Here is a 23,261-nt window from a genome sequence, read left to right as displayed (position 1 = left end):
GATAATCGACGCTCTACTGTAAATACACTAAATCACTTTTACGGTGAAACATAACGAGGGCGCCGTTCTCAGACATTCTCGCTCAATGGTGCTGTGATTTTAACACATTTTATAGCACCGAAGCCATGTAGACCGAAGCTACCACAGCGCCCCGTCGGCTTTCCATAACGCATGTGTCACTGTTGCTGTCATGCAAGCGGGCAGTGATGCAGCCTGCTGGTACCGGAGTCGGAAGCAAAACGTCAATACAAGCTTCTGCATTTGCGAATAGAATAATAATTGTAGAATAAGACCAAACAGTGTACAGTACACCTTTCTGTAAGTTAATTAAGTTCTAAAGTGATGGAAAACATAGCACGTACTCACGAGGGTAAGTAGACCAATCAGCAGAAGGCCAGTTTGGTGCGGCACACCGCCAGCACGGTTCACATTGTAAGGTGATTTCGCCACCCGCCCCGAGACGCATATGTTTGGCGAGTCGGTGCGCCAGCTGTGTGAAAAGCCCACCATGGCCCCGCAGTGGCACAGTCGATACAGTAAGCTCATCGTCTTTGTTTCGTTGCAGACATCGAGTCTCACATCCGGGACTTGCAGGCCAAGAAGAAGGAGCTGAACGCCGAAGCGGCAAAGGATAAGGGGGTAGGTTTGGCCGACAGAGGGTACTTCGACATTGATCTTTACGATGGCGGTGATACCAACAGCAAATACGAAGGATACGTCACATCGATCGCGCCAAACGACGACATCGACGATGAGGAGGACGAGGGCTTGCCCATCGGGCGGAACAACCGACCCATGGGTTACACGGCACCGGCGGCACTGCTCAACGAGATGGGCCAGGTAAGCATGGTCGTCCGATGGTTCGTCTGCCAGCGCTTCTTTGTCGCTAATGTGCTTTGTTTCGTTCCCAGGGCGAGGACTACGATCCGTTTGCCGAGCGACGTAAACCGACGGTGGCGGAAAAGGAGGATGAGTACAGACAAAAGCGAAGACGGCTGGTCATTTCACCGGAGCGTGTCGATCCGTTTGCAGATGGTACGTATGTGGGTCGTAGGATAGAAAAAGCAAGTAGAAGCACGTAGAAGGCCTGGGAACGAGGCAGGGGAAACAATCTGGTTCGCAGACTGAATGTTTTCCTTTTCCTAGAGATGGTTTGTTTGAAAGGGTTTTAGAAACGGTTGAAAGACTGCCGCCATGCGGTGTTAGAAGCTTTTGACTAATGCCGAAAGTCGTACGTACGTTTCGATTACGAAAGCAAATGAAAGTAAATCACTGCAGCTTGTTTTATCGGCAACATTTCTTGCAGGAGGCAAAACGCCGGATGTGGGCTCGCGATCGTACACGGAGATTATGCGCGAACAGATGCTGAAGGGCGAGGAAGCAGAGGTAAGTTGCTCGTCGAAGCCGCGGTTCCCTCCGAAAGCAAGGTGGATTTACATTTGCCTCCCGTTTTCGTCCAACAGCTTCGTAAGAAAATCCAGGAAAAGGCGAAGGATGGCTCGCTGAAAATCAATTCGACCGCGCAGGCCGCGAAACCGGCACCGGTCGAGGCGAAGAAGCGTGGCCGCTGGGATCAAGCAGTCGACGAGCAGTTTGTAGCGCCGAAGAAGCTCGCCGTGCCAGCGACCCCATCGTGGGATGCCGAGGTAAGTAGTGCAGCCGAACGCGCCACCATTTGCACGCACCGTTCCGTGACACGTTCGTTTCTTCCGCAGAAAACGCCAGCCGACCACCGGTGGGACGAAACGCCCGGACACAAGGGCAGCGAGACGCCCGGCGCCACACCGAACGTGCGCATCTGGGACGCAACACCGGCCCACGTGTCCGGTGCGGCGACCACGCCCGGTCGGGAAACGCCCGCCGAAAAGTCGACCAGGCGGAATCGCTGGGACGAGACCCCGAAAACCGAGCGCGAAACGCCGGGCCACTCGTGGGCCGAAACTCCCCGGGCCGATCGCGTGTCGGGCGACGGCGTGCTGCTCGAGGGCACGACGCCCGCCTCCAAGCGACGGTCGCGCTGGGATGAAACCCCCTCGAATGCCACCCCGTCGGCAATGACGCCGTCGATTGCGATGACGCCGACACCGCACGGCACGACGACGCCGGGTCACGCGACCCCGCTGCTCACGCCCGGCGGCACGACGCCCATCGGGCACAAGGCGATGGCGATGGCTACGCCGACGCCGGGCCATCTCGCGTCCATGACGCCCGAGCAGCTGCAGGCGTACCGGTGGGAGAAGGAGATCGACGAGCGCAACCGGCCGTTCACCGACGAGGAGCTGGACGTTATGTTCCCGCCCGGGTACAAGATTCTGCCCCGCCGGCCGGCTACATCCCGATCCGGACGCCGGCCCGCAAGCTGACCGCTACGCCGACGCCGATCGCCGGCACACCGGCCGCCTTCTTCATCCAGACCGAGGACAAATCGGCCAAGTTCGTGGACAACCAGCCCAAGGGCAACCTGCCGTTCATGAAGCCGGAGGACGCGCAGTACTTCGACAAGCTGCTGGTGGAGGTGGACGAGGACGCCCTCAGCCCGGAGGAGCAGAAGGAGCGCAAGATCATGAAGCTGCTGCTGAAGATCAAGAACGGCACGCCGCCGATGCGTAAGGCGGCCCTGCGCCAGATCACCGACAAGTCGCGCGAGTTCGGCGCGGGCCCGCTGTTCAACCAGATCCTGCCGCTGCTGATGAGCCCCACGCTCGAGGACCAGGAGCGCCATCTGCTGGTGAAGGTGATCGACCGCATCCTGTACAAGCTGGACGATCTGGTGCGCCCGTACGTGCACAAGATACTGGTCGTGATCGAGCCGCTGCTGATCGACGAGGACTACTATGCGCGCGTGGAGGGGCGCGAGATCATCTCGAACCTGGCGAAGGCGGCCGGGCTGGCCACGATGATCTCGACGATGCGCCCGGACATCGACAACATCGACGAGTACGTGCGCAACACGACCGCGCGCGCGTTCGCCGTCGTCGCATCCGCGCTGGGCATCCCGTCGCTGCTGCCCTTCCTGAAGGCGGTGTGCAAGAGCAAGAAGTCGTGGCAGGCGCGCCACACCGGCATCAAGATCGTGCAGCAGATCGCGATCCTGATGGGCTGCGCCATCCTGCCCCACCTCAAGTCGCTGGTCGAGATCATCGAGCACGGGCTGGTGGACGAGCAGCAGAAGGTGCGCACGATCACGGCCCTGGCGCTGGCGGCGCTGGCCGAGGCGGCCACGCCGTACGGCATCGAATCGTTCGACTCGGTGCTGAAGCCGCTGTGGAAGGGCATTCGGACGCACCGCGGCAAGGGGCTGGCCGCGTTCCTGAAGGCCATCGGCTACCTGATCCCGCTGATGGACGCCGAGTACGCGAACTACTACACGCGCGAGGTGATGCTGATCCTGATCCGCGAGTTCCAGTCGCCGGACGAGGAGATGAAGAAGATCGTGCTGAAGGTGGTGAAGCAGTGCTGCGCGACGGACGGCGTGGAGGCGCAGTACATCAAGGAGGAGATCCTGCCGCACTTCTTCAAGCACTTCTGGAACCACCGGATGGCGCTCGACCGGCGCAACTACCGGCAGCTGGTCGACACGACGGTCGAGATCGCGAACAAGGTCGGCGCGTCCGAGATCGTGAACCGCGTGGTCGACGACCTCAAGGACGAGAACGAGCAGTACCGCAAGATGGTGATGGAGACGATCGAGAAGATAATGGCGAACCTGGGCGCGGCCGACATCGACTCGCGCCTGGAGGAGCAGCTGATCGACGGCATACTGTACGCGTTCCAGGAGCAGACGACCGAGGACGTGGTGATGCTGAACGGGTTCGGCACGATCGTGAACCAGCTGAGCAAGCGCGTCAAGCCGTACCTGCCGCAGATCTGCGGCACCATCCTGTGGCGGCTGAACAACAAGTCGGCCAAGGTGCGGCAGCAGGCGGCCGACCTGATCTCGCGCATCGCCGTCGTGATGAAGACGTGCCAGGAGGAGAAGCTGATGGGCCATCTCGGCGTGGTGCTGTACGAGTACCTCGGCGAGGAGTACCCGGAGGTGCTCGGCTCGATACTGGGCGCGCTGAAGGCGATCGTGAACGTGATCGGCATGACGAAGATGACGCCCCCGATCAAGGATCTGCTGCCGCGGCTGACGCCCATCCTGAAGAACCGGCACGAGAAGGTGCAGGAGAACTGCATCGATCTGGTCGGGCGCATCGCGGACCGCGGCCCCGAGTACGTGTCCGCGCGCGAGTGGATGCGCATCTGCTTCGAGCTGCTCGAGCTGCTGAAGGCCCACAAGAAGGCGATCCGGCGCGCGACGGTCAACACGTTCGGGTACATCGCGAAGGCGATCGGGCCGCACGACGTGCTGGCGACGCTGCTCAACAACCTGAAGGTGCAGGAGCGCCAGAACCGCGTCTGCACCACGGTCGCCATCGCGATCGTGGCGGAAACGTGCCGCCCGTTCACCGTGCTGCCCGCGCTCATGAACGAGTACCGCGTGCCGGAGCTGAACGTGCAGAACGGCGTGCTCAAGTCGCTCTCCTTCCTGTTCGAGTACATCGGCGAGATGGGCAAGGACTACATCTACGCCGTCTGCCCGCTGCTGGAGGACGCGCTGATGGATCGCGACCTCGTCCACCGGCAGACGGCCTGCGCCGCGATCAAGCACATGGCGCTCGGCGTGTACGGGTTCGGGTGCGAGGACGCGCTCATCCATCTGCTGAACTACGTCTGGCCGAACATCTTCGAGACGTCGCCCCATCTGGTGCAGGCGTTCATGGACGCGGTCGAGGGGCTGCGGGTGGCGCTCGGCCCGATCAAGATACTGCAGTACACGCTGCAGGGCCTGTTCCATCCCGCCCGCAAGGTGCGCGACGTCTACTGGAAGATCTACAACTCGCTGTACATCGGCGCCCAGGACGCGCTGATCGTCGGCTACCCGCGCATCACCAACGATCCCAAGAACCAGTACATTCGGTACGAGCTGGAGTACAACCTCTAAGCTTCTGGTCTTTTGTGTGGCTCGGTGAAACAAGTGTTCGCGCTCCAAACACGTGCGAAAATGTACATAACTCATGGATAACTGAATAATTGTAGCGTGTTAGTTGTAAGGGAAGCGACCAGGCTATCTAGGCTATCTGCAGCACCGACGGACGCATCGAACGATTTGCTCCCATTGGTTCGGTCAGTCCGGATGGTAGGCGTCGCGTCGTGTTACAGTGTTGGTAAACTGCATCATTATATTTGATAACCATCTTACAGAAAGGAACAGTGAACAGGGCACAGGAAGCATCGTGAACGAAAAGGACTCTGGTTCCCAAGAATAGACGAAATTGTGTAGGGAGAAGGTGAAGAGTTATGTTTTTACTTTAGCCCATCTATGATAAGTATTGCTCCGATAGTGTGCACCACAAAGGCAAATAAATATTTTTAGCAACAATCACAACCTTGAAAGCGTTCGAAAGTCACTCAAAATTGAAAAAAAAAACGCTCTGACAAATGTTGCGAAAGATTATTAAAATACAAGCAAAGAACGAACGCTTGACTTGAACCTTGCAGGCAGGACCGCTAAAGGAGGTAACTTTATTTACAATAATCCTATCTTTCCAACCCTAGCTGATGGACGTAGCGACTCACAGTGTTCTATAAATTAAATATCCTAATCTCTCCAATGCCTTCCAAAGAAAAAGCTAAACCAAACAAACCAATCAGGCACCATCCTCCAAGCTCCAATCCAAGCATGCGGGCACATTTAAAACAAAATTCGGCGAGGGTTAACAGTATCGGCAGGCAGACGTGGTTCGATTAAGCGCACTAACCGGACAGCGGGTTCGCGTTATCCTGGAAGTCGACTTCCGGCTGGAAGCCACCCTCCTTGTCCACGATGTACTTGATCGTCATGAGCCGCCCGTCCGGCAGCCAGACCGAGTACCGGCCCGTTACCTGGATGGGAAAGAGCAGAAGGACACAGACACACACACTGTAGGCGCTGCGAATGCTTTGCGAATGCCGGTTTTTACCTTGCCCGCCGTATCGCCCGCCTCATTTTTGTCGAAGAAAAGCTGCTTCTCCGGGTCCTTCACTTCGTACTTGTACTCGTACTACAACAGGGTTAAAAAATAAACAGAACCGGGTGTGTGAGAGTGTTATCAAAATTGGAAACTCTGTATGCACTTTCGGGGTGGGATGAATGATTCACCAACCAATTCAGCTTCTAATTCTAAATTCTCGCAATTTAAAGCACACAACGAGCAACAACATCTCTTGGCAGGTCACCACCAGCAACACCACTGTGGCACGTGCTACTTACTGCTTCATACTTTTCGGCCTGCGGTGCTGCCTCCAGGCAAACGGCACAAACACTCAGCACCACACCCACCACCACTAGCACCTTCAGGGACATGATAAGGATGGTTGTCGTTTGGTTGACGGTTGATCGGTAGACGGGAAACGGTGGACGGCGTTCGACAGACACGCTGGAGATCGGACAGTCGGGCGAGATCAGAAGATCACACTACTTATCACACACGGTGGAACGCTCATTCGGATTGAAGATGTTCCGCAAAAGGCCTGGTTCGGATGGCTCAGCTGCACTGGATGCTACCGACCGTGCTACGGCCGATATTTATAGGACGTTTCCAGCGCTCCAGTGCAAACACTATCCTTCCCAAAACGGCTCGAGCAGAGGGAAGGACGTTTCGTGCCGATGGGGCCCCATCGGTGTGGAATCTGCCAAACCTATTTTCCAACCGAAGGGTTGGTCCCAACGGCACGACAACGGCATCGCACGAACAGCATCGGGGGTGGGGGGAGGGGGGAGTACTTTTGCGTGGTCCGCTGCTTCTGCGTCTGGCAAGCGGCCCTTTGACATTTAATCTGCCTTGCTCGAATCGGTCGGGCTGCTCTTCTCGCTGCCCGGGTTTTGTGGATGGATCGTGTCGTTTCAATTAAACCAAGAACGGGGCAAGATCTCGTGCCTAAACATCACCATCAGCATCGCGACAGTGGCTCGTGACGATTTGGAGACGCTACTTGGTGGGAGAAGACATCTACTAAATTGTTTCGTAAAAGTCGGCACTTAATAAGTGATATTTGCACATGATTCGGAAGTGAACATTTGAATAGTTTTTATGTCACATACAAAAGTTAGAGTCACAAGATTTTTTGTAGAAATACCAGGGTTTTGCTCGATATTTTAACTCTCAAAATGTTTCGTTTGATAAGTTGTCCAGATAGGTGTACAGAGAAATTAAAAAAAGGAGACAACAAAATAGCTTATTTGTTTGCCATGAATGTCTAAAAGGAAAAAGATGTCCAAACTAGCGATGGCGAAGTATGTTTTTTGGTATTTCAATATAGTTTTACAATGTGATATTTTGGTCCGTTTATGATATCCGTACAAGAAGATATCTAAACTTAGAATGCTTTGAAAATTGAATACCAACAATTTTCAAAAAATTTAGGAACTAGACCAAATACTTAAAATTGTCTGAAATACAAGCGAAAACATTGGAAAACACTAAAGAATGAAGACACTCAATATCCTGTTGAGCAATTAGGATAATGTTTAATATAATTGAGTGTAATGGTATTTCAAATGCATACTACTGATGTACCCGTAACCTTTTGAGCAACTGACTGTTTCCTTAGTCAGATACAGCACGCATTGTACATTATTGTTGCCACTGTACTTCACAACAGACATATTAGGCCACAGAAGACACAGTGGATCCTCTTCGGCTCAATGCGCCTCGGCCCAGCCAAAGTGTCTCGGCTAAAAACCGATTCAGTCAATCGCTTCACTCTAATCCATCGCGATAATGTCTCACTTTTGGGCCAGCACAGGTAGCTAATCTGCTCCGAATCTCTGCAGTTCCATTTCCATGCCATAGCGAGATTACAAATGTCACCCGAAAGGTGCGATCGGAATGGAACACGGCACGGCACCACTGCCCTAAATAGAAATGAAGTCCGCGGCGATGTCGCACACGCTTGACGCTGGGCCCGCTGCAGCAAACCTCTTACCTTGACGGCAGCGCGAAGCAATGCAGGCGAATGAATGTGCAAGCGCGCTGCAGCGAGAAGGCGCCACTGTGTCATGTATGCTGCAGGAATGCATCTTCTTGCTGCCGTGTGCTCTAGTACCTTACCCTTCCACAGTGTGTGTTTCTGTGTGTGTGAGAGGTACTGGGACGTCTAAATGCCGGGTCGATCACGATGATGGTTGATGCACCTTGTTCACTGTTTATCCCCCTGCATCTTGCGGGTGGCATGTTTTGCATTCTCTCTTTCTTAACGGTAGATGCGACATCCACCGAGGTCGCACAGAATAAGAATGTCCTCGGGTTTTTGGGGGCTGGAATTACTACCATGGGAAGAACAGCACTGGGAGACGTTTCCAGTAACGTCTTGTACGGAGGATTGGTGTTACTTGCGTGTTACTCTGCCTTTACATAGAGCACATATATTTACCATTTTAGGTAATTGGTAATAACGAAGATGCATATTGGATGTATTGTATTTCGTCTATTTTTGCTATTGAAGTTATACTTTGCCCGTAAATTATAATGCCTACATGGAATTAGATGTCTTCTATGGTTGTGTCAATCGTCTGTACTGTTTTTTGGAATGTTCAAACCTCAGTCACATCAGGAATTTAGTGCATCTGGACTAATGCATCGAGAATTACCGGAAGTTCTGATTTCCATTTTCTGACAATTTGCTATTGTCAAGCCTCAAATCAAATCCAAGCAAAATTATTTCAAAACTTAATTTGAAAGCAGTATCAGTCAGTCGTTAACTACAGCTCGTGGCTGTGGTCGGCACCAGCTTCTCAACAGTTCCTGCTACCCCTGATGCAATCACACGAATTCTACGTCGAATTTGGTTTCTAGCGAACATCCTCTGGCATGTTACTGGGCTAGCATGAGAAACAACTGAAGCACATGAAAACTGCAAAGGCTTTTGCATCTTCTATTCGAATGATTACGGAGCATTCAATGCGTGTTGTCACATTACGTGGCATAGTTCACATCTTGTAGGAAGTATTTCAGGAGTTCAGGAGTTTTTGTAGCCCACAGTAGATATAATTCCTGTGATCAATCCATCTCCGGACATTGCGGTAGCTTGTGCTTGTACAAAAGCCTCCACGCCAAAACTACAATTTTGCCCTTGTGGAAGTTTCCACGGCTTTAGTCATCAATCAATTCCTGATATACATATCGCTACGTATTTAAGTGATCCTATCGATGATGTAGATGTCATCGGACGATCCACAGATTTGGAGTGAAGATGATATTCTGCAAACTGTTCCTCACTCCAAAAAGGTAGTTATTTTTAGAGCGGGTTTAAGTACAGAAGAGCATCAGGAAGCTATGGTTGAGGTCGAACTGTATGAGATAGGAGCTTGAGGTTTCCACAAGGTAGCAACCAGTAGAACAGAATGAGCTCCGATATTGTAAAAATTTAACTAATTTTGAGTTTAGTTTGAGTCTAATATTGAGTTTCAAGCGGAACAATTCTAGCGATCCACATGGTTTTAAATCCAATCGAATAAAAATGTAAACTTCAGCCTTGGTTTCTATTAAGAGACAACAGAGATAAACCAACCAGAGATAAGCAAATAACATCTTTCGAGACCGGAGGTTCCACAGGAAGAACGCTCACGAGTTGGTTCACATAAAAATCGAATTTCAATTTATTTAAAAAAAATGTAGCGATTTGGTATTGTAGTGATTCAATAACTGTTTAGTTTTTAGCAGCTTTCTGTGGGCTACGGCTTTCGCCAACAGATTGAAAGGGATGTTGTGTTTCGTACAGAAATCATTAGCAAACTTGAAATTGTGATGGAAGATGATGGTTTGCGCAAACAGCCACTAACGCTTACAATCGAACAGAAACAGACGGATATAAAAATGTTTGCAATCAACAGCGTGTCTAGCAACATTCACGACAGCAATAAAGTCCCACAATACAATAAACAATTTATTTTGCGAAAACGCTCAAACATGCATGTACTATCACCCCGGACAGTTTGGCCAGGAAAGGAAAGGCTCCATGACTTAATGAAGCTAAGCAGTGGCGGATTAAGGGTATCGGGGGCCCTAGGCGGAAAGACGAGTTGAGGCCCCCTGTAAATGATAAATGTTGTTGTGGCAGGGAGGGGGGTAGCGGCACTAAACTTGGATTGGGGGACTAAACAGTCGGGGGGCCCTTCGATCATCAGTCACAGGCTCTAAAATATTTGCTGACCGGGGGGGGGCAAATTATTCGCCAGCATTAGGGCCCCAACGGCCATCCTTCCAGGGGCCCTTGTCGCTACTACTCTGTCCATACGACATACTATAGAATGGCGATCCACAGGGCCCCTACAACGACGGGGCCCCAGGCGACCGCCTAGTCCGCCTACCGTTAGATCCGCCACTGAGGCTAAGCTGTATGAGATAGGAGCTTGAGGGTTCCACGAGGTAGCAACCAGTAGAACAGAATGAGCTCCAATATTGTAACAATTCAACATTGTAGAACTTATACATTGTGAATATCTCTCTCTCCTCCTAGGTTGATGTTACGTCCTATCGGACAACGCTGGTCACAAAGAAAGCAATGTTTTCTGTTGTTTTCAGAAACTCCGGTACCTATTACACTCTGGAAGGGGTACACCAAAAAAAAAGGTCAAATGGCACGTAATAGAAGCAACTGGATCGCCGCTTTGTAATGCTCTGCACTTCCGTGCACGCGGCTTCCCACACACGCTGCGCGACAGCCCTTTGCGAGGTTACGCGAGTGGCAAAGTTCAACGCATGGTACCGTAGCGCGGAGATTGTAGCGCCCCCAGTGCCGTTCGCTAGAATCCCTTCGCCGGATTCAGAAGCACCCGAGCAGCAAACATCAGCAGAACAACACAACGACAGTAACAGCAAACAAGCGACACGCAACCGACTGTACATCCGGTGGCGGAGTCTGCTGCCGCGGTAAATTGTTTCTGCGCGCTATCATCCGGAAGCTCTTAATGGTAGCCCTTTAAGCTTTGCGCAAAATGTACAAAATTTCCAACAACTTGAAATGTTACACAATTTCAATGCCATAAGTTCGAGTGCTGTCCACTTGGAGAAGATGGAGAAGCATAGACGCGGAAGCGTTTTAAAACTGGAGCAATGCAATGTCCCCATCCAGCCCAACCCACTCTGCTGGCCAGCCGCTTTCAATGACTCTTTTTTTGGTGGGAAATTCATGTGGGGCATGTTCATCTTCTCCCTCCACTGCCCGACAGCGGTTAGAAGAGTCAACCAGCCGCTCCCTCCAAGCGTCCGAAAGGGGACAAACAAACAAAAAAGCTGCCTCCCACAACCGACGGTGGGCCACCGAGTCGCGCGGTGTCAGTCAGGCATCCAGTCTCCACAGGGCGGCCTCACCCTCTCCCCTGGGCTGAGCAAAACAGAGAAAGCAAAACGATTCGTCCAAAAAATTTCCACCAACCCCCTCCCACCCTCGAAAAACCTACGTGCGTGTGTGTGTGTGTGTGTGTGTGTGTGTGTGTGTGCGTACAGCGAGCGTTCGTGTGTGGCGCGCACGGTTCCACGATTTCCACGCAGCAGAGTGGCGCGCCAGTGCGATTCGTAGGTTCGCCGCACAAGCACGTGCTCGTGGGTGCGTGTGCTGCTCGGGCTCGGCTAAGGCTGTACGCGCGCGCGCGCGCTCGCACACTCATCTATTTCACGAGATCTTCTCCACGAGCATCACGTCCTCGGCGGTAGTTGGGCTTTTTTGATTTTGTGTGCAGATGAGCCCCCAAACGCTTCTGGAGGGGTGACGCTCACCCCCTTGCAGCTCATCTAGCGGGACAGCAAAGAGACAAATCGTGCAGTGCAGGTGAGTTTGGTGCAAAAAAGAGAGGAGGAGGGAGATACGGGGGAGAAATGGAAAAAGGCCGATTTTCCTTTTCACGCCCGTTCGGACCCCAGCCAGTGTGTGTGTGTGTGTGTGTCTTTTTTTCGGTTTGTGAATTCACCGTGGATGCCATTTGCGCGCTGCTGCACGCTTTGTTTTGTTTACGGTGAACGGTGCGCTGTTTGTGAGGGTGGGGAAGGGTTGAGGGAGTGCCGGCAGGGAGAAAAAAGGGAGGTCAGGTGTGGTCAGGTGTGTGTATGTGTTGCTGGGCACTGGTGTTACGCTGCACGGTGAAATACGGGTTAATGTGTATGTGTGTTCGTTTGCGTGATCTCTGGTGTGCCCGCTGGTTTTCCGTCAAAAGCGCGGTTCGGGGCACGGTATGGTCTAACGAACCGATTGCTTAAATGCGAAAAAAAACAGCAACAACGAAAAAGTGGAGATGATGAGCCATCGCATCACATTCCATTTGCATGTAGCTAAAACGTTAGCGTGAGTGATTTTTTTTGTGTGTGCGTCTGTGTGTTTGGTTGGACCTGAACAGTTGGGTGCATTTTTTTTATTTTTTTTGGTGCTGACGTCGACCGATTGATGTTTGCGGGAAATGCTGTAAGTCCTAAACCCTAGGAAGATTGGATAGCCTTCAACCACAATTTCACGCTGCCACTCGATCAAACGCCTGCAGGACGACTCAAAGCTTCGATCAACCTATTCCTGGAAGATATACTTCAAACATTTGCCAAACATATTAAAGATATTGGTCCATTGGCTAAGTAAATGAGTGAACGATTTCCAAACTCGGTCTCCATAGAAATTCTTGGGATTCATTCTGCAGCAAGTATGTTACCTTAGCCATGGATCGTACTCCCTCTATATCAGCGGTCGGCAAAGTCCGGCCTGCGGGTCAAATGCGACTCGCCGCAACATCAGATCTGGCCCGCGAAAGGATTTTCCTGATGTTTGAAGATAGGAAGAATCTATTCGTATACAAAAGTTACTGAACAACTTTTAGCATGACAAATCATTCCGTCGTACTTGTCACCCTTGACTATCGTAATATGGATTGATGGGGACTAATCATTACTGTGGTTTTCAGAAGTTGGAACACTTTTAAGATAATTTTGGGACACTTTCTTGACTCTTTTTTTACGGGAATTGTACTTTATGTATCGAGAAGTGGACTTTGCGGCAAACTTGTTGGAAAAGCTCATTCAAAATGCAATAAAGTATCGATTCAATGATTTTTAAATAATAACTTTACATGCGTCTTTCACCAGCACAATTTTGTGGGTCGATGTATACAGTGCCAATATAATTTTTATACACTTTTGTAATTCTTAAAATTCAAACCAATAGTTTCTTTTTATCTGCAGAATCGATGTCTACAACATCTTTAAGTAGTAAAATTACATTTATCTTAGTTGTGTTAAAATCTTTTTTCCTTGTATTGGATAACCGCACCTAAACGCTTTTTAAAGTCATTGCAAGTCATTGCAAGCCGCACGCACAACTTCGTTGAAACCTTATGGGTTGTAGCTGTGTCCTGTTAGAAGCAAAAGCAGCCTTTTCCCAACAGTATTTTTTCGCAAATCTTTAAATGGCTTTTGCTGATGAAAAACAATAGCAATTCCTCTTTGGTCGATATAGCTTCCCAAATCAGCGCAGGTGATAAATTTTGATATCGCTTGACTGCTTGTACATCATGAAGCCGTTAAATGTTGGTATATCAAGAACTGCTCCACGAACACGATCATTTTTCTTGTTCAAAACCACCACCACAGTAAAAATTGTTTTATCCAGAAAAATAATGTTGTGACTCGCATGTGTATGTACAGAGATCTGACTACTACCCTACTTCTACAATTAGTTTTAATAATAGAAATTACCAATCTTTAACCTTGCTAGAATGACATTATTACATAAAATCAACAATATCATCAATCGTATTGTTTGATATCATTATCCAATTATTCGGTTTGAAATCTTTTATGATATAATAATTTGGGTGCTAAATTAACTGGCCCGCGGCTCTTGATCATTTACACAACTTGGCCCTTTACCTCAAAAGTTTGTCGACCGCTGCTCTGTATACTTAGTCTATTGTTTTTAGGACCTTAGACGATGTCAAATTTCTTCCCAAAAACACATTTGTTTTTATGTAATGTTTCATTTCTACGTTAGATTAGGAACAGTTGAACCATCTTGTCAAAAAAGATCAAAAGATAGCTACCACTCCAAGTTCTACTGAATACACTCGATGGTTCACCTTCTTGGTTGGTACAATAATCTCTGTCAGCCTGGGCCTACTTAAGCCCTTTGGTACGGCAGGGCTAATATTACCCTTTAACATCTTGAGAATGATTCATTGGCGTTCAAAACACTTGAGACCTTCATTTTCCTCTCCGCAGAGCAATCTGTAGAAATAAGGCCGAGAATCTTCCTGGTTGGTAATTGAGAGCTGGTCGTCTAGCTGTGCGACCTAACTTCATTCCTGTCATGAGTTCTAATGCCGTATGGTCTAAATCGCCCCAATAGCAGGACTAACTCCCCCGATGACAAGGAGTTCAGCAAATAACATCACACAAGCCCATTTGTGCCTAAGAGCTACAACGACGAATTATAATTGTTGTGCTAGTTCAGGAACATGCTAAGATACTTGTTATTTTTCCTTGTCCTAGGATGGACCTCGTCTCGTGGTACAGTCGTCAACTCGAAAGATTTAACAACATACCCGTCATGGGCTCACGCCCCGAATGGAACGTGTTACGTATGGGGGATTTGACTATCTTGCTATGGTAATCAAAAGTTACTAAAAGTCAAGCCCATTAGTGGTACATGCAGGCCTTGACCGACAACGGTTATTGTGCCAAAGAAGAAGAAGAAGAAGAAAAAGAAGGATCCATGTTCAGTACATTTTCTAAGAATTGTAATTCGTGTTATGCCCGCTGATACATTATAATTGATTTGTTCTCAACCGATTTCATTGGTGAGTTAAACCAAAGTGTTGGTTGTGCCAATAGTGTCTCATGTTGAGTTTCAAGCGGAACAATTCTAGCGATCTACATGGTTTCAAATCCAATCCAATAAAAATGTAACCTTCAGCCTTGGTTTCTATTAAGAGACAACAGAGATAAACCAACTAGCAAATAACATCTTTCGAGACCGGAGGTTCCACAGGAAGAACGTTCACGAGTTGGTTCACATAAAAATCGAATTTCAATTTGTTTTTCAATTAGCGATTGTGATTCGACAAATGTTTAGTTTTTAGCAACACTCTGTGGGCTACGGCCTTCGCCAACAGATTGAAAGGGATGTTGTGTTTCGTACAGCAATCATTAGGTGACATTAGCATTGACCAGGCGGGTTATTCAACAAACTTGAAATTGTGATGGAAGATGATGGTTTGCGCAAACAGCCACTAACGCTTACTATCGAACAGAAACAGACGGATATAAAAATGTTTGCAATCAACAGCGTGTATCTATCGACATTCGCGTCGATCTTAAACACATCAATCAAAGGAAAAGGTAATAGCATTAAATTCAATCAATAATACATCCACAGTTTTACGACTGCAATAAAGTCCCACAGTACAATAAACACTTTATTTTGCGAAAACGCTCAAACATGCATGTACTATCACCCCGGACAGTTTGGCCAGGAAAGAAAAGGCTCTATGGCTTAAAGCTGATCGTCCGACGATGTCTGTGTCTGTGACCCTCGCTATAAACACAGCCCTGCAATTGAAATACCTTCCATCCATCGGTATGGCGGAGTGACGAAAAAAAAAGAAAGGTGTCAACGTGAAGTGCAAACGAAAGCAGAACTAGAAATCTGGCACCTGCAGACGAAAGGCTGTGCCCGTCCTGCTCCTTTCTGTTTGTGTGACGTGTTTGTGCCTAACGGCCGCAGGCCGAGAGTCTTCCAGTAGAAAGTGCCAATTGTTTAGCGTGTGTTTTGCGTGTGGAATAAAGTGGACAATGCATTAAAAAGGAGGACAGACCGACGAAGCCTGCTGAGCTGGGTAGGAATGTTATTTTGGTTGGGAACAAGGTGGCTCCACGCCGCCACGCTAGTTTGATTTGTGTTATTTGTTGTGGTCTAGGTGAAGATCGTTCTGGGTTGTCAACTGCTGTGTACTGAAATACATGAAACAAAAAAGGTTTGCTGGGTTGAAATGTCGCAATGTCTCCTCTGATGGTACACCTCGGTGTAACACACGCAGCGCTAACTACGCCTCAGTGTGTACGCCAGGGTGAATGAACGACGGCGCAAGCGGGCTTTTTGTTGTTGTTGTAGTTGCTCGCAAAGAAGCATGCTGATGACTGACAGAGCTAATCTAGATAAGATCACGGGCACGCGTACCCGCGGTGGCATAACTAAAGACAAAAAGACATTAAGGCCGTCTTCTGCCGGGTGCTTCTGGAGGACGCTATTCCACGTGGACAGGTGCCGCGGCCCGTGTGATGACGAACACCATTGTTGAAATGTAACTTATGTGCGTGTGTGTGATCATGTGATATTATGTTTCTCGCTCCTTTCGCAATGTCCAACTCTCCCGGCCAACACTTTCCCTCGCGGGCGTTCGGGGAAGTAGCGTCATTCTACGGCGGCGTCATCACGTCACGTCATGCCGGGCCAAAAGCCTCATCAATAAAGCTGAAAGTGAAACTCCCGCGGCCGGGAGGGTGTAAAATAATCAAATCAAAGCTAGCCCCCCCCCCCCTTCCCCCCGTTTCCCCAAACGCAAAGTAGACCGCGAGAAGTAGACGAGGAAAGAGGCGGGAGAGGGTTGGGAAAAGCGATTCCATTTTCGGTCAGTTTTCGGAAAGCGCCCAAAAAATACCTGTTGGATGGCCTCCGGAACGGGGAACGGAGGGAGTCCGGGAGTCGCTGGTCGTTGCATAAACATACTCTTGCACGCCAACCCCCCGGATGGCCCCGGGTAGGGCAGTGGTAGGAGTTGTGAATAACGGCATCGAAGCAAAACCAATTAAATTGCTCGCGCCGTGCATACACACATCGTGCATATAAAACATAGCGGACCCGAGTGAGAAAGAGAGAGAATTCGCCTTTTAAGCGGTTAGGTTAGGCGAAACTAACGATGAAATAATGAACAATTTAGTAATGCCTCACTATTTCCTTAATCGTCGTCGGTCGGGAGGTTTTTTAGTTGTTTTGTTCAAATCCGTTCGTTGGTTGTTTGTAGCAAATTGACTGTTTTCCTGAACTTTGAGATGCCGTTTAGGCTCCCAATACTGCTTGGAATGTCTGGCCATGGGTCACGTACGTCTCCCTAACATTGTGCCGATCGCTACACTGCTTTTTTTCCAGGTGCTGATACGGACGATTGACAAATTTGCCCAGCACAGCAATATACAGCTACCAACCAACCACCATCACCACCACAAGCCGCCAATCTCCGACGGTATGAACATGAAGAAGTTCATGACGACTACCAAAACGCCAGCAGCGGTAGCAACAGTTGCGGGTTCGTCGCCATCACCACCGGCAACGTTCGCCTGCGAGACCATGCCGCTGCAGGGAGCCGTCCGCAATGGAAGTGCAGCGTCCAGCGAGCGCACCGAGGACCCCGGCACAGCTGGACCATCTCCAACTCCTACGCCAACTTCAACCGCCACTGGCCAGCCGGGTGCGTCGCTGGACGAAACACAAGGCGCGGCAAACGCGAAAGGTTCCTCCTCGCTCGGCCGAGGCGCACCGTCGACGGTGGGCGACACAGCGTCCACCACCACATCTGCCTCGACCGGGGTGGTGAAGATGTGCGGCTATTTGAAGAAGAAAAGAAACGTGAGTAGTACGTGCGGTTGTCGCGAATGCCCGAAAAAGGCCAATCTAACTCCCCAATCTGTACGCTTGCGGTTGCTAGAAAATGGGCGGCTGGCGGAAGCTGTTCTTCATACTGCAGAACCAGCTGCTGCTGTCGTACTCGTCCCGGGACGACTACGAGAAGAAGCTCGCCCCGTTCAAGGACATCATCAACCTGGTGCCGGGCACGATCATCATCCCAACCACTGGGCCGCGCTTCACCATCGAAACGAACTCGAAGCTAATGTACACATTCGTAAGTAGCCTGGAGGTGTAGCAGTGTGGCAGTGTAGTAGCCCTGCTGAGTGGCCCCGTCTTGTGTCTGAACTCCCGTTTCAGCGCTGCGACGATCACCGGAGCTGCTCCGAATGGATAATGGCCCTGCTGGACAGCCTCACCGTGGCGAACGGCGGCCACGGTACGGACCGTAACTTCAGGTAAGCGAGAGCCCCTCCAAAAACCAATGCCCTCAGAGACCTGCAAACACCTGCTTTCCCTTTTTTTTTTTTGCTGCTGCTGCATATTCGCAGCTTACATAATGGATTCCACCGGTCCACGCTGCCGCTGACGTCCTACTCGCTGCCGGCCCTAAGCTGCCAGCCATTCGCCGGGCCAGTTGGCCGGCTGGGCGGACCGACGCTGGGGCTCAAGAAGCGGGCCCCTCAGCCACCGTTGGTGCGTTCCGGGCCACCGAAGCCACCGCGCATCGTCCTGGAGCCGGAGGTGCACGACTCGAACGACGAAGATGATCTCAACAACAACCACGTGCTGGGCGGGAGCCTCACCGGACTGGACGGGCCGTCCAAGTCAAGAGCGGCCAGTGTGCAGACGACCAGCAGAGGTGGAGATGAGGGCGATAGTGGGTAAGAAACAGCTGCGTACATGTGTGCGCCTTCCATTTACTTTACAGGACCCGTAATGCCAGAGACTTCCTCAGAAGATCATTCAGGAATTTCAGAATTCATTGCTGGAAGATCGAATTCCAGATTAATAAGAAAGTCCTATACTACTGTGCCGAATGGTACTTAATGTCATAGACCCTGCGCACAAGAACTCGTCGAAACATTGGCGAGGGGAGTTTGTGTGACTAAAAATAATGCAACAGCTCGAAAGCCTCTCGTACGAGCAGTGACCTACTTCAAGCTCAGGCGCCGTATCGTGTAGCGTGCTATGTTGTTGCTTCTGCTCCCTGTCGATGCGGACAAACTACGTCTCGCTATCGGGCAACACCAACCCCGATTCCAGCGGCATCAATCCAGGAAGCAACGGTTCCGACAGCTCTACGGGTGCCATGTTTCGTGTTTCTTCAGTAAACAATCTGCCCGACAAAACATAAACATAAGCCGTAGATGGAGATGCTCTTTTATAAATAGAAAAACGCAGCACAGGCTGCAAACCCCTCTGGAAGGAGCTGGTTGCATAGGAACCATGCGACATATGCCCTTTTGAAAACACACACACACAGCCACACCGCTTCTGTTTTGTTTCTTTGCGCGTGTTTACAGAGCTTCCCCCTTTTTAGCGCCTTTTTGTAAATTCTCCCGCTCCCCCTGCTCTTGCTCTTGCCCCGTCCCGCCTAAGTGCGTCCTCTTACTCCATCCAAATTGCCAGGTCAAACAGCGCGCAGAGCCTTCGGGGCCGACGGGGTTTGGATCTTTACACCCAGAGCCCGGGACGTGTCGCATGCGCCACTTCTTCAAGGGCATCTCCCCTCTCTATGGCTATGAAAAGGTTCAGTTTGATGACCGACGAGTGCATCGGAGCACACAACACCACCCAGAGAGCCTGAGCAGCGTCGGGGGGAAAAGCAAACAGACCGTGACGAGGCATTAAAAGCCCCGAATGCTTCTTTTTTTATAATCGATCGATACAGACACACGAGATATTGTGCAGACGACGCGTAAAGTTGCCCCAATGTCTGGGGCCGGGTCGAGATTAGACGCCCGCTTGCAACACCTCGTTACACGGCCGTTGGCTGCGGCGTTACCCAACCCAAACCCAATCACTCAATCAGAACCTAGCGGCTACGAAATTGCGGACCAGCTGACCTTGGGGCAATAGTGGCTCTTACACACACAAAAAAAACAGAAACACAACTGGCGGAAGTCGACGAAACGACTGCTGCTGCGGTTTCGTTATTTTTATACCGCTTTGCTAATGATGCACACACATTCTAATCGTTTCGTTAACTCGTACGGCTAACGATTTCCATAAATCGGGCCCCGGCGATTTTCCCCGCCGCTTCCGGTTGCATAAACTCGCCTAGCCACTTCACATCGCAAGATAGTCGAAACCGACCAGACACAAGGGAGGCGAACATTATCTTTTAACCGTTCCAGTCCATCCAGACACTTAGGAAATCCCTAGCTGCGCCACTCGACATCCGTGCACGCTGTCTTTCTTTCTCTCTCTCTATCTCTCTCGAGTACTTTGGTTTCTTCCCGCCTCAATGGAAGTCGGGCGAGACTGTTGTGCGGCTACAGTGGTGGAAATTGCTCTAGGTGAACCTTATTTTTTTTGAGAAATGTTCAATATCCGTTGCCTAATCTGTCCGCTTTTGATGCTTTATCATCGGTTTAAAATACCTATTGCACAGCATTTAGTTTGTTTTAAGGAGAAATTGGACGCTCATAATCATAAACTAACAATTAAATAGTTTCAAAATGCAATTCAAATATTTTACACTATCATTGCCAATTATCGTAACGTACAGTTTTCCTTTTACAGGACGAACCTAAGCGTCCGCGCCGCGAAGCTTCCCGTCCATCCATCGTTAACGAGTATAGTGCAATTCTTAAGACAATTACTGCCACAGCCATCCGTTGCTAACGCTGTTTTACTGGCCAAATAAAACATTCCGTTCCAGCAACACGTATCGTTTTTCTACCTTTCCAAACAAACTCCTCCAAATGCTTCGATTTTTTTCTTTTTAAGTGGAGAGATTAATAGGTGGACATAGTTTTAGTCTAATATTTAGTTCTGTTTACGGGCGATTTCGATTACACAGGGTTTTCCAGGAGTTATCATACAACAACTACTGGAGAACCCCTGGAAACCCCTGTAATTAACTGACTTTTCCAATACAAAACTGAATTTACTTGATTCGGGGAACACTTTTTAATTCCTATTTGTAATTGCTTTTATGCAATCTTATTGTTTTGTCTCGTCTACTTGCACACATATGATTCTGGCTGTTTAGTTTTGACTCCAACGTGTTTAAAAATTTAAAGTTGAAGGCAACGGATATTGTAAGTGGCTCAAACAAAAAAGGTCACCCCTATTGCAAGCGCCATCACTGTAGGCTGGAGTCTGACAAATCCTGGCCGCTCTAGTCGTCGTACTGTTTCGGTCTATGACTTAAAAATGCATGCAGCAACGCAACCTTACACCCCTCTCGCTATTTACTTCCGGAGCGAGCTGGAGGGCAACCTGGCAGAGCCATGTTGGGGAATAGAACAAATAAAAGAAGAGCGTGGGGTGGGCATGCTATATTTATACATCCCTCACAATCTGTTGTCTCTCCGTGTTGTTCTCGCTCGTTGATCAAACACACACCCCGCCAGCCGGCCGGAGTCTGCTGCCGGCGAATCGAGCGCTCCCGCCGCCGAGACGAAGGGTGCCGATCGCTTCGAGGGTGTCGATGAAGAGGGCGCTGTGGCACCGGCCGCTCCCAGACGACCCCGTCCCGAAGGGAGGGAGGAAGGGCTGGAACGTGCCGCTCGGCCGAGGCAGCAGATCTTTCGACTGCACCAGGACGTTTGGAGCCAAGCTCACCGCCAGTCGATGGACGTGTGTCGCATCAACAGCATGTTCAGCGAGCGGCAGCCGGCACTGACCCCGGACGGGACGGCCAGAAGTGCCAGCTCGGCTGGCGTAAGGTAAGGTCCCGTGTACTGCATTGGGGTAGAGTGGGTGAACAAAACAGAAACCACTTGGACCGGCTATTTACAGCTTCCCAGCCGTCGCCTGCGAGGCGCATCTGTACGAGGATGTCGGTGGGCCGTGCCCGGTGCTGGAACCGGAACCCATCTACGCCGTGGTGGACGTGCGGGCGAAGCGCTCCCGACGGCTTGCCCGCACTCTGAACCCGACGACCGCCACGCCGGACGGAAGCGAACGTACCGACGGTGGCGGTGGCAATCGGAAGGTGTCCGTCTCGCTACCCCAGATATCGGACGGCGTCGAGCTGGCCACCGTCACCGAGCGGCGACCGGTGACGGCCCGCAGCTGCAGCAACTACGACGACTACGAGGACGTTAACTATCTGTTCGTCTCGGGCCATCAGCGGCGACCGGCGGCCGGCACCGAGACGGACAGCGTGGGAACGGACGGGTCGCGGGAACAGCTTGCCGCGCGCCACGAATCCTACGGCGAGGAGCACATCTACGAGCCGGTAAGTGACAACGAACCCCAGAAGAGAGGAGAGAAATAGCTGAGAGACTCCTATTCCTTCCCGTTCGCCACAGATACTAGTCGCTGAACAGATACCGACCGTCCCGACGAGCGGATCCTCCTCGTCCCTGCCTGCCCCTGCCACCGACCAGCAGCAGCACCATCACCGCAGCCTGTGGCGGCACCTGAAGCGCATGCATCTGCAGGGCTCCTGGCGCCGGTTGACGCACCGACACGCCTCCGGCAGTCCCAAGCCGGACCTGGACGGCCGCTCGACGACCGCGACCGCACTGGAGGGGCTGGGCCGCCGGCTCGACAGCCACCGGCGGTCGATCAAGAAGCGCATCAAGAATCTGTGCGAACGCATCGATCCCGTCGGCACGAGCGCGTCCGCGACCAGCCATCACCAGCCGGAGGGAGGCGACGAACCCGACGCCATCGCCACCGCCGCCGCCACGGAACAAATTGCCGAATCGTCCAGCGGGGTCGGGTCGAGGAAGTCCGTATCGCTGGACAGCTTTCTGCTAGCGACCGGCCAACAACAGCAAGCGTCCTTGCCCAGGTGTTAGCGCACTCGGAGGATGTCACATGGCGCCACGGCATGGACGCCAAACGTTTCAAACGGCTCGTCGCGGGCCACAGGCAGGTTGTATTTTAACGCAAAGCGAGATGGGGGAGGGTGCGGCAAGGAGGAGAGCATCTTAGGAGGTTAGGATTTTAACTTAGGAGGAACCTTTACGGCTACGCTCTCGTGTGTAACGAGACAAGCGAAACACATTGTGCTATTTTAGTGTTTTTTTAACAACTGACAACAAAACTCTCGATAAAAAAAAAACAAGAACAGGGTGTACTTCTTCTTTCCGTGCCTTTCTGGCTTTTCTTGATAGTGATGGGAAAAATGAAGTTTTTGTCGGAATCGATTCCGGCTAGCTCCGAAGTTGGTTCCAGAATCGCAATCGGCTCCGAAATCGGAATTAGTTCCGACTACCTCCGAAGTTTTCTAGAATCGATTCCGGACAGTAGGTCCAGAATAAGTTTCCGGAATCGATTCCGGAATCGGTCCCAGAGTTGGTTCCAGAATCGGAATCGACTCCAAAATCGGAATTGGTTCCGCTAGCTCCGAAGTTTTCTAGAATCGATTCCGGATAGTAGGTCCGGAATATAGTTTC

At 50.8% G+C, this 23,261-nt stretch overlaps 3 protein-coding genes across 3 annotated transcripts; 2 read left to right on the top strand and 1 right to left on the bottom strand.

Moving 5' to 3' along the window:
• Positions 1 to 203: 203 nt before the first annotated feature.
• Positions 204 to 5,431, top strand: LOC120906036 (splicing factor 3B subunit 1-like). The gene is given in 7 exon segments (XM_040317434.1): positions 204 to 370; positions 566 to 840; positions 912 to 1,035; positions 1,307 to 1,386; positions 1,464 to 1,646; positions 1,716 to 2,313; positions 2,316 to 5,431. Coding segments are annotated over 7 exon segments (3,960 nt in total). The 5' UTR covers positions 204 to 342; the 3' UTR covers positions 4,988 to 5,431.
• Positions 5,432 to 5,526: 95 nt separating this feature from the next.
• On the bottom strand, positions 5,527 to 7,690 carry LOC120905597. Its single transcript, XM_040316544.1, has 4 exons — positions 7,625 to 7,690; positions 6,296 to 6,499; positions 6,006 to 6,086; positions 5,527 to 5,928 (listed from the first exon to the last, which is right to left on the bottom strand). The coding sequence occupies exons 1-4, from the start codon at positions 7,688 to 7,690 to the stop codon at positions 5,800 to 5,802; spliced, it is 480 nt and encodes a 159-aa protein (XP_040172478.1). The 3' UTR covers positions 5,527 to 5,799.
• Positions 7,691 to 17,148: 9,458 nt separating this feature from the next.
• LOC120905596 lies at positions 17,149 to 23,131 on the top strand. Its single transcript, XM_040316542.1, has 8 exons — positions 17,149 to 17,157; positions 17,206 to 17,682; positions 17,762 to 17,956; positions 18,040 to 18,137; positions 18,231 to 18,563; positions 21,264 to 21,578; positions 21,652 to 22,093; positions 22,167 to 23,131. Exons 1-8 carry the CDS (start codon positions 17,149 to 17,151, stop codon positions 22,659 to 22,661), a joined length of 2,364 nt encoding a protein of 787 aa, XP_040172476.1. The 3' UTR covers positions 22,662 to 23,131.
• Positions 23,132 to 23,261: the final 130 nt, after the last annotated feature.

Source organism: Anopheles arabiensis, chromosome X, assembly GCF_016920715.1.
Source record: "Anopheles arabiensis isolate DONGOLA chromosome X, AaraD3, whole genome shotgun sequence".
Taxonomy (NCBI): domain Eukaryota; kingdom Metazoa; phylum Arthropoda; class Insecta; order Diptera; family Culicidae; genus Anopheles; species Anopheles arabiensis.
This window is presented reverse-complemented; position numbering and strand designations above follow the sequence as displayed.